The 12,033-nt window shown below is 43.9% G+C and overlaps 1 protein-coding gene across 1 annotated transcript in view; it reads left to right on the plus strand.

Moving 5' to 3' along the window:
• Window positions 1–12,033, plus strand: part of myo7aa (myosin VIIAa) — a 268,705-nt gene that overhangs the window by 50,391 nt on the left and 206,281 nt on the right. Inside the window, exon 2 of the mRNA XM_072576845.1 lies at window positions 885–950. Within this exon, the coding sequence (XP_072432946.1) occupies window positions 933–950 (18 nt within the window). The 5' untranslated portion in view covers window positions 885–932. The remainder of the gene's footprint in view (window positions 1–884; window positions 951–12,033) is intronic.

Genomic DNA, 12,033 nt, shown 5'->3' on the forward strand with positions numbered 1-12,033 from the left:
ACTGTGCTTTGGGGTGGCATAGTGCCTCAGGGGTTAGCACTGTTGCCTCTCAAAGCCAGGGACCAGGCTTCAATTCCTGCCTCTGGTGACTGTACCTGTGTGTGGGTTTCCTCCTGTAGTCCAAAGATGTGTGGGTTACGTTGATTAGCCATGGGAAATGCAAGGTTGCAGGGATAGGTTGAGTGGGTGGGATGTTCTTTGGAGGGTTGGTGTGGACTTAATAGGCTGAATGGCCTGCTTCCACGCTGTAGGGGTTCTGATTCCATAATCCTCACCTGGTCTGACCTACATGTGATGCCAGACATATGACCATGTAGTTGACTTTCAACTGCCCTCTGAAATGGCCTAGCAAACCATTCTGTTCAAGGGCACCTAGGGGCAGGCAATGTTGGCCAGCTAGTGACATCTATTCATAAGCAGGGGGGTATCCTCTGCAAACAAAGTGTGTTCAAGCCTCGCATGTTTTGAATTGCCTGGGAACTTCAGGAGCTAACACCACCACCTCTTTCCCCCCCCCCCCCCCCCCCCCCCAGGACAGGATATTGGCCAATCCGCGTTGTCTTGCTGACCAATCGGCATATTGTCTTGTGCTGTAGTAGAAATTGTAATTTGGCATTCTTGCATTTGTGCTGATGAGTGCAAAATAATTTCCAGTATAACATATCTTTTTTGGTAATAGCCCAGTTGGTAAAATCTATCCATCTCTGGCATTAGAATTTTGTTAGTAAATGGAATATTAGGAAAAGTAGGCATTGGAAATTGGTTTATGGATCAGCCATGATTCACTAAATGTCAAAGTAAGGTCTGTGGGCTGAATGGCCTCCTGTTTTATTTCTACATTTCCTATGTCATATTAATCTTCTTTCTCTTTTTTTCTCCTTCAGCAGGCTCCCACATGGTGGATGGATGGTGTTGGGATTTAAGGTGGAACGATGGTGATTCTACAACAGGTGAGATTATCTGCAGTCCGATTTCGCAGCCAATATTGGAAAACCTTTCTCTCTAAGAAAGGATAGTATCTCAAAATTCCTCTGTCTCTCAAAACCCAACACGGGGGCAGGGTCAACTGTAAATTTCCACCCTTTGAAATTGATTGGATTGAAATGAAGATTGTTGGACACTATTAAGATGAAGATCAGCTACAATCTAACTGACCAGAGAAGAGTATTAGCTTGAAAGGCCGAATGACCTATTTTTGCTGCTGCCATTTTTCTCTGAAACCATGCATTCCTTCGGCTTGCTTTTTAAAAGGAAAGTGAATCACAGTATATGGGTGTGCAAGGGGGTTAGATGGGAGAAACTCTTTCCTTCTCTTCCCCCCCCCGCCCCCCCCCCCCCCCCCCCCCCCCCCCTTGAGGAGCCAATGGTGGAGTCAGTGTTTTAAGGTCAGAATCGGGAGGTTTGGAGGAGGCTGTGGGAAAAAGATTTCATGTAGAGTGGTGGGTAGCTGGGATACATCCTCTAAAGGGGTGGTAGAGGCAAGAACCCTTCAGATGTTACAGAAATATTTAAATGGACACTTGAGATGCCATAGTACAGAAGGTTCTGGGTACATGGGCTGTCATGGGGCAGTGCTAATGTCCCTACCTCTGAGTCAGGAGGCCCATGTTTTGGTTCATGGGAGGCGATGGCCTCAATTTATTTGGCAGATAATGTTCTTGGGATCTGGGTTTGAATCCCACCACGACCAATGGTGGAATTTTAATTTAATAAAAACATCAGATTGAGAATCTGACCATGAAACCACTGTCCAATGTCAGACACACAAAAAAATCTGTTTTAATAAAGTCCATTTAAGGAAGGAAATCTGTCGTACTCACCTGGTCTGACCTACAGGTGACTCCAGACCCAAAGCAATGGGGTTGAGTCTTAAATGCTCTCCAGGCAATTAAGGATGGGCAATAAAGCTGACCCAGCCAGTGATGTCCAAATCTTGTGAACAAATGAATTAAAGAAGTTCAGACGTGTGATAACAACATCTCTGAACAAGATGGTTAGAAAATATCTACAAGGCAATGGTCAACACGCTGGAAAGTGTGATTGGGAAATGGTTTGATGACCAGTACAGAAATGATAGGCTGAGAGGCCTTTTAACTTTCTGTTAAAAATCATTGGCGTTCTTTAGTGTGGAAGCATGCCATTCAACCCATTGAGTCTACACCGACCCTTCAAAAACACATCTCCCTTAACCCACTGCATTTCCCATAGCTAACCCACCAGCCAGCACCAGCCTGGACTCTAATATGGATAACTTAGCACAGCCAGTCCACCTAACCTGCACATCTTTGGATTCTGGGAGGAAGTCTGAGCACCCGGAGGAAACCCACACAGACACTGGGACAATGTGCAAACTCCACACAGTCACCTGTGGCTGGAATTGAACCTGGGTCCCTGGCGCTGAGAGGCAGCAGTGCTAACCACTGAGCTGCAGTGCCACGCCTCAGACTCAAAGGCAATTCTAACAGGTTTTCTTAATGTGCAAAGTGGGGGCACTTATTCCAACCTGAATAACAATAGCCAATTTAATTAATTATTCTAGGGTTCTGAGTTACTACTCATTGGAGGTTCTTTGATTTTTAGAAAAAAAAGTCTTGATGAATTATCTTGTGCTTTCTGGGCGTGTTGTGTCCTTTCTGTTAATGCTGGTTTATTTAGAGAGATGATGTGCCAGAATTGAGGCACTCGTGTGGTTAATGGACTGGAGACTAAAATCTGTTATTTGTGGATAAGAAATTGTTCCTAATGTAGTGGCTGAATTCTGTCTTCCAGACTTAAAGGCAAATATTATGAATGGATTCACATAATAATGAAATTTTTTTGATTTGCTGGTGTAATAGTCCATTAGTTTGCTTCAAATGGACATGTTCACATTATGTTGGCCCTTTGAAAAGTTCCTTTAAGACTTTTGGGCTCTTTCTGTCCGAGACATTATTACAGGATATTAAATATGTTGGAGATTTTTGGTTACAAAGCAGGAAAGGCTGCTGTCTCTGGTTAGGTTTCATTATTATCAAAATGGGGGAATGCCAATGGACTGGGGTGGACAAAGTCAGAAGTCACACAATGCCAGGTTATAGTCCAACAGGTTTATTTAAAATCACAAGCTTTTGGAGCGCTCTGACACTTCACCTGACGAATGAGCAGTGCTCTGAAAGCTTGTGATTTTAAATAAACCTGTTGGACTATAACCTGGCCTTGTGTGACCTTTTGATGTTATTACCAAGGGATTATCACTGTTAAATGGTCACTTGTTTGCAGCAAGGTTCTTTGCTCTCGCACTCTCTCATTGCTCTGGAGACTGACACTGGAGATAAATAACTGGAGGATTGGGATAAACTCTGCCAATCACAGACATTGCAATGAAATGCAAAGTGCTTTCACATGGGGGATAGAAAAAATAACTAAATATAAAGTAGGAGTTTCAATTTCCACAATGTCTTGATTGGGTATTCATAGTGTAATTGTTTGAGCTCTAAACAGACACAGACTAAAACTCTTATTTGGGTTGGAAAGGGTGTATTTGCAATGTGTAACCGTATAACTGCAAAAGCAAGTGTTAAAACCTGCTGCAGCTTAATCTTTCAACTGGTTTTCTGACATAAACATTTGAAATGATTTCTCTCCAAATGATATTAAAGAATGGCACTTGGATCTCCATTTCATCCAAGACTCAGAAGTCCGTTTTGATTGGTACCACACACCCAAACGGCCACTCACTCTTAGTAGCAGCAATTCTTGAACCACACCTTCCTAACTCATGCACACTTCCATCTAGGAGGACAACAGCCGATACATGGGGACACAACCCCCTGTAAGTTCCCCTCTGAGCCACTCTCAGTCCTGACTCTGAAATATATCCTTTTTAGTGTCGCCGGCTCAAAATCCTAGAGCTCCCTCCCTATAATAGTACTGGGTATACCTACATCAAATGGACAGCAATCGTTCAGGAACTTCCTTGAGAGTAACTAGGAATGGACAAGTATTTATTTATTGTCCAATGACGAGGGGGAGGCAATGGCCTGGTGATATTGTTTATTGGACTGTTTAATTCGGAGACCCAGTTAACATTCTGGGGACGCAAGTTTGAATCCCACTATGACGGAGTTTGAATTTGACTGGGGGGGAGAAGATCTGGAATAGAGTCTAATGGTAACCATGAAACCATTGTCTATTGTTGGGGGGAATGCTCATTTGGTTCACTAATGTCCTCTAGGGAGGGAAACTGCATTGCATGTGACTCCAGACCTTACAGCAAGGTGATTGACCCTTTAACTGCATTCTGGGAAGTGAAATTCTGGTCCAACCAGTGACCCCTTCATCCGGTCAAGAACTTTATTTTAAAAATTGTACCATGGCTGCAATGCGTTATTTGCAAGAGGGACACCAATAACCACTTTTTCCTCACGAGCAGCAACAACATTGAAGGTTTTGAGGTTTTTTTTGTTTTTGGAAAAACTCCTGTGTTTGAAGAAAGCAGAATAGCATAATGCTACAAATGTTGGAGTTCTCCAGCATTCTGTTTTTACTTCAGGTCCCCAAGTCTGGCAGCATCTGTGAAGGGAGAAAGAGAGGAGCATTTCAAGTTTTAAGGATTTGAACTCTTCTTGAGTTCAATGTTAACTCTGTCCAAATGCTGCCAGACTTGCTGAGTTTCTCCAACTTTGCATTCAAGCAGGATGTCAGTTGCCTTAACTTTTTTTAAAAATATCTTTCCATCCTGGAGGCTTCCTGCCTCTATTCCTGATGAAGGGCTTTTGCCCGAAACATCGATTTTCCTGCTCTTCGGATGCTGCCTGAACTGTTGTGCTTTTCCAGCATCTGCAGTCCTCACTTTTGCCTAGTTGCCTTAACATATGCTGCCAGCAGAGGGAGCAAGGCATTTACAGATCTGTAGAGATTAGTGTCTCCTTTTATCTCTCAAATCACACCACACAACACCAGGTTATTTTCCAACCAGTTTATTTGGAAGCACTAGCTTTTGGAGCGCCACTCCTTCTTCAAGTGGTTGTCTCATTCTAACTTTTTTCTTTTTTTTAAAATGAGTTGAGAAACTGCTGCTGACCCTGCTCCAAGCCATCTCCTGGTCAGTGGTGAAAGTTAGCAATTGTCATTCATCCTGTTGCCCCTCTGGCACTGCTGAACACCCAGACAAAAAGGTTTGGCATCTGTCTTAGAGTATGGAGTACAAGTGAAGATAAGGAGAGGGAGAACATGAGGTGGTGATTGGCTGAAAACTAGGGGGAGCTCCAGGCATTCAGTGTGGGCTGTACAAATGGTCATTCAGCTGATCATGGCCAATGATTGAGTCGGCATCTTTTGACCTTCTCAGCAGTGCGCTTGTCTTGGGGATTGGAGACCTTTTTTCCAACTGCTTGAATGCAATCAGTGGGCTATGTTGTTGGAGGTGCTGTCTTTCTCTCCTCTTGAGTCGATCCCATGAAATCTGTCTTTTTTTTTGTGTGTGTTGTAATGTTTGCCTCATAGTTACCTCTCCAGTCGGGCTATGATGACTTTACTGCCTTTAATAGCTGCCAAATCCCAGAGGCTGATCCCTCTGACACCTGCTGGAGGTTTAACTGGAGGCCTCAGGGAGGGTCCTTCATGATAACCTCTGGTGTGGAATTGAATTCTCACTGTTGGTGTCACTCTCTGTATTGCTGTCCAGTCAACTGAGCTAGCTGATCACCAGTATATAACTGAATAAAATCTTCAGGTCACCACCTATTGTTTCCATCTTTCACATAATTTCATTGAATCCCTACAGTGTGAAAACAGGTCATTTGGCCCAACACGTCCACACTGACCCTCCAAAGAGTAACCCACCCAGACCCATTCCCCTACCCTATTATTCCAAACTTCCTCTCACTAATGCACCTAACCTACACCTCCCTCAATACTACAGGCAATTTAGCATGGCCAATTCACCTAACCTGCACATCTTTGGACTGTGGGAGGAAACCCACACAGGCAGTCGCCCGAGGCTGGAATCGAACCCAGGTCCTTGGTGCTGTGAGACAGCAGTGCTAATCACTGAGCCACTGTGCCACCCACATTGTTTTGCACTCTAGTGCTACCAGTGTGTTGTAAATGTTAGCTTGTGCCAGAACCATCCGGGATATCGAGGGTTGGTTCCCCACCACGAATCTTCCTCCTTTCTGATGTTAGCTGAACTGATACCATATGGAGAACTATGTCCACGTTATGCCTTGGGCAGTAGTTTTTCCAAAAATTCACTTGATGTGGGATTCGCCGGCTGCCCATCACTTATTGTCCATCCCTTGAAGGTGGTGGAGATCTGCTATCTTGAATGCTGTAGTCCACCTGCTGTGGGTTGACCAGAATGCCCTTGGAGAACCAGGATTTTGACCCAGTGACCGTGAACGAGCAGTGGTATGTTTCCAAGTCAGGCTAGCGTATAGGGCTTGGAGTGGATCTTTTTAAGGTGGTGGTATTCCCATGTGTCTGCTGCCCTTGTCCTTCTAGATGGAAGTGGTCGTGGGTTTGGAAGATGCTGTCTGAGGATCTTTGAATTTCTGCAGAGTATCTTGTAGATGGTACACACTGCTGCTACTGAGCATTGTTGGTGGAGGGAGTGGATGTGGTGCCAATCTAGCAGACTGCTGTGCTTTGTCCTGGATGGTGTCAAACTTCTCGAATGTTCTGAGCTGTACCCATCCAGGCAAGTGGGAAGTATTCCATCACACTCCTGACTTGTGTCTTGTAGATGATAGGCATGCTTTGGGGAGTCAGGAGGGGAGTTACTCACTGCAGGATTCCTAGTCTGTCTCCTGCTGTTGTAGCCATTGTTATTTATAGGGATAATCCATCTGAGTTACTGGCCAATGGGAACACAGAGGATGTCGATCGTGGGGGATGCAGTTGCATGTAAAGGGATGGTGATTAGATTCTCATGTTTGTGATCGTTATTGCCTGGCATTTGTTGAATGAATTTAATCAGTTTTCCTAATCGAGATGGTATTAAATATCTCTGGAGTAGGTGGGATTCGAACCCAGGTCTCTGTTCAGGGACACTACCACTGCACCAGAAGAGGACCCATTCGAATGAATTTGAAATAAAATGTAACTCACTTCTTTACTAGAAGCTGACAGGTGAGCGAGGGCTATCTTGACTTATCACAGTGCTGACATAGAAACATAGAAAATAGGTGCAGGAGAAGGCCATTCAACCCTTTGAGCCTAGTCTGCCATTCAATAAAATCATGGTCAATCATCCAACTCCGTCCCCTGTTCCTCCTTTTCTCCCTGTACCCTTTGATCCCTTTAGCCCTAAGAACTGTATGTAACTAAATACCGTATCTACCTAAATGGCTTAATGTGTATCCTCAGATTATGCAAACCTTCCCCCCCCCCCCACACACACACCCAAGTTGTTTAGAAGTCAGAGGGAAGAAAACTTCATAAGTGGAAGGTTGTAGAGATGTTGCTGAGGATGACATCCTACAGGACAATTGAAAGCCCGAGTTGAGGTGAGCCCACATTAAGGAATAAGTGAGCTCAGTTGACAGGTAATTGTTAGTCTCTGGGTGTGCCGTTAACAGAAGGATACCATCAAGTAGAAGCAGAAGTTTGCTGAAAGCAGCTCCATTAGGGCCATGCCAGCTCAACTCAGAACTCTAGCATGGTTAGCCTTTGGAAGTTGGAGTGTCTATAAAATAATTACTGAGGCTTAAAGGGTTGAATTTTTGTTTTGATAATTGCAATGAGACTCTGTTCCTACAGTTCTTCTGTAGTGCATTTCCTTTAGTGTAATAAACTTATGTCCTTCTGTAAAAAGTACATTAACATCCTCTTTTGTGGTTTATAGTCATTAGTCATAGAATCATGCAATTTAGATGAGGCCCTCCAACCCATTGAATATTGCTGCCAAAGATACACCGCTACCTACACCATCCCCACTCTCCCATGCTTGGCCTATAGCCTTCAATGTTATGACACCTCAAACGCTTCAGTTGTCCAAGTATTTTTGTGAGGTTTCCCAGCTCTACTACGCTCCCAGGCAGTGCATTGCAGACACCACCACTCTGAGTGAAAAGGTTTATTGCCGAATCATTCAGCTTTTTCATTTAAAATTATGACCCCTTGTTGTTGGCCGTTCAATGAATGGAAGCAGCTGCTTCCTATCCATCTCTTAATCTTCTACCCCTCTATCAGGGCACACTCTACCTTCTCTGCTGTAACGAAAATACCCTGAACTGCTCCATCCCAGGCAGCATCCTGGTGAATCTCCTCTGCACTCCCTCCAGTGCAATCACGTGCTTCCTATAGTGCAGGGACCAGAATGGCACACAGTACTCGCTGTGGCCTAGGTCCTGTATAGTTCCAATATCCCTGTCCTACGTGCCTTGTCAGTCAAGGCATAGATTATCAGAGCAGGGAGGATAAGTTTAACTATCCCATTGACCTGTCTTGTCACCCTCGGGGATCTGAGGACAAATACCTCCAAGACCACCCCCCCCCCCCCCCCCCCCCCCCCGTTTCTTTTGAGGTTCTGTTGAGGTGTTACTTCTTCCAAAGTGCATCACCTCCCATTTATCAAGGTTAAATTCTATCTGCCTGCCTGACCCATCCATTAATACCCTCCAATGACCTAATGCTTTCCTTGGCTGATGATTGACACCAATCTTGGTATCATTTACAAACTTATCATTTCCTGACCCCCAACCCCAACATACATTTTTGTGAATATCTCACCAATAAAGGATGCAGCACTGGGCTCCAGTGACAGAAACAGCCATCTACCACCACCCTCTGTCTCCTGCCACTAAACCAATTTTGGATCCATCCTGCAATTATCCTGGATCCAATGAGCTCTGTGTTTTGTCAGGGACTAGTCTGAAATCCAGATCAACTGCTCTACTCTTGTCCAAACACTCAGTCACATCCTCCAAAAATTCCACTCGATTTGTTAGGCTTGACCTCTCTCTGACAAAGCCATGCTGACTATTTTGATCAAACCTTGCCTCTCTAATGGAGATTTATTTTTTACGATAGTTTCCCTACCACTGAGATTAGGCTCACTTGTCTAATTCCCTATCTCTATCCCCCTTGTAAAGTGGAACGTTATTTACTGACCTCCAATCCCCTGGCAACTTCTCTGTGGCCAGAGATGATTTAAACATTTGATTCGGGGACCTGCTATTTCCTCCCATAGCAGCCTGGGATACAGCTCATCCAGATCTGGGGACTTGCCTACTTTTATAAACCTGTTCATACCTCCGATACCATCTCCCTCCCTATACCGATCTCCATCTTCTCGCATTCTATACCTACATCCTTCACCTTCCTCTGAAAGACAGATGTGAAGTACTCATTTAACACCCTACCAACGTCCTCTGGCTTCACACTTGCATTTTCCTCTTCTGATTTTCCTGGTTAATCTCTTCCCTTCCTTGCATTTATAGAATATCTTGAGTTTCACTAACCTTGCCTGCATTTTCTCATTCTGCTTTTTGATCTCCTAATTGCTTTAAGTTCCTCCCTGCCCTTGCCGAACCCCTGTACAGCATCCATTGTTTTGTTCCATTTGAAGCTATTATACATCTCTCCTTGTTTTACCTTTTTTTTCCTCTTTGTATCCAGTCAATTATTTTCAGTGACCTGACTTCCTCAGTACTACCATCAGCTCGGATCACGACAGTATTCATTAATTAGTTGTACAATATATATTGATGTGTTTTTTTTTAAACCTCTGGTCAATGCAGAGATGGCATGAATTCAACATTTGCAGCAGGTCTATTTATGACTCTCTTAAAATGACTACACCGTATCCATACACTCATTCACAGCTGACTTCTCTGCTCACTCCCTGGACGTTTTTGTTTAATTTAAAGTTGTGTAGAGAGAGAGCACCAAGTACTGTGAATGTAGCCCTGTCAATAGACTAATATTTAGTCTATCTCTGCTCGGTTTAAATAGTTGACTATCGGAGCATTTGTTAAAGGTGATGGGTTTTCAGCTCATTCGGTTGAAGTGCTTTTTTTTTTGTCTCAAGAAAAATGTCCAAGTTAGCTCTCCATTTTGGATGATGATCTCCAATTGCGTTCTGCTTGCAGCCATTACAAGGGGGAAGGGGTGGGGAGGGGGGCATTTGGCCCATCTGATCCATTTTGCCATTCATGAGATCATGGCTGTTCTGTAATTCAACTTCTTGAGGTGTTGTTATTCTCTCCTTGCACCTATCCGTCTCTATCCTGAAAGCTCCCACAGATTCCTCTCAACCCATTGGAATGAGGGACCTGTAAGTGAGTAATAACTGAAACAATGATGTGAAAGTCAGAGGAATCTTGTATTGCTCTCTGTTCGCATCTTACCTTGAGGGTTGATGACCGAGATACATAGAGATATATTGGAGATACTGGGAAAAGCCTCATGATTAATCTTTTAAACAACCTCCCTTTGGATCCATTGAACCATGTGGACCAGGTTCTGGATTCCACCTTCAGTCAGTCTAGTTGCTTTTATGCTTTTTCATGGGATGTGTGTATCATTGGAGTTAGTTGTCCATTGCTAATTTCCCTTGAACTATGTGGCTTGCTAGGGCCACTTCAGAGGGCAGTTAAGAGGCCATCCCATTGCTGTGGGTCTGAAGTTGCATGTAGGCCAGACCATGTAAGGATGGCAGATTATCCTCCCCTTTTAAAGGGCATGGGTGAACTAGATGATGGCTTTTTGCAGCAATTGGTAATACTTATCATGGTCACCATTATCAAAATTTATTCTTCAATTCCAGATCTTTGCTAATTTTGGTTTCGGCAGGAATTCAACCCATGTTCCAAGAGCTCTGAGGATTATTAGACTGTTCCCCCTTCTACAGGGTGAACCCATCAGTTCAGCATTGGCTCTTCAAACTGGTGTTATCCTCCTTCCTTGTCCCCAATAACTCTGCACATTGGTGATTATTTGAAAAGAAACCTAATTCCCTCTTCAATGTTTCACCTGAATATACCAGCTCCAAGTTCTCAAATGCTGCTATCCAGACCAGAGCTAATTGCTATAAGACAAGATTTCTTTCTTGGATTTTAAAAAATTCTTTTGCCAATTACTTTAAATCTCTACACTCTCATTTTCAACACTTTCACCACTGGGAACAATTTTTCTTCCCATTCCATCCAGACTCTTCATAATTTTGAATAGCACTATCAAATGTCCCTTATCTTCTTCAGTGTAAATATGGGCCCGATGCCCTCAAACTGTCAATTTAGTTAGTTTTTGGTTCTGGGGAGAGAAAATTCTTGTGAATAACCACCATCTTCAGATGCCCCGCTGAGCCACTCGTCATCCTGACTTGGAAATATATCCCCGTTCCTGCAGTGTTACTGGGCCAAAATCCTGGAATTCCCTCCCTAACGGCATTATGGGTCTACCTACATCACCCCACCTTCTCAAGGGCATTTGGAGAGCAATCAATGTTGGCCCAGCCAGCGATACCTTTTAGCCCATGAATAAACTTTAAATATTTGGTGTGTGGGTAATGGTGAATGTCAAGTGAGAATGGAATTGGATTTGAATGGTGGCTTCTACATTCAAGTAGCTTGCCTGGAGTGACTGTCAGCTTGGATGTGAAAAATGGCTGCTTGAAACAGGTTCTAAGGATGGTCAACCCTTCAATAGGCCTCTAGTTCAGGAGGAGAAACTGCCCCCTGCTCTCCCCAAAAGTCAATGCAATTTGACAATGAGTACAGAGGGGGATCATTTTGTTTTGGATCAGTTCGATGAAAGATTTGACATTTCAGATGTCAAGGAGGTTTCCCCATGAGACACAGGAGCAGAAGTAGGCCATTCAGCCCATCGATTCATCTACTAGCCAATGGCTGATTTGTAATAATCCTCAACTTCACTTCCCTGCCTTTTTCCTCTTCACCTTTGATTGCCTTCCTGATTAAAACTGTCTATCTCAGCCTTGAATATACTTCATGACGTTGCCTCGCAGCCCTCTGTGGGACAGAATTCACCACCCTCTGACCATTCTTCCTCATCTGTCTTAGTGTGACCCCTTTATTCTGAAATGATGCC

Source organism: Chiloscyllium punctatum, chromosome 9 (assembly GCF_047496795.1).
Source record: "Chiloscyllium punctatum isolate Juve2018m chromosome 9, sChiPun1.3, whole genome shotgun sequence".
NCBI lineage: Eukaryota > Metazoa > Chordata > Chondrichthyes > Orectolobiformes > Hemiscylliidae > Chiloscyllium > Chiloscyllium punctatum.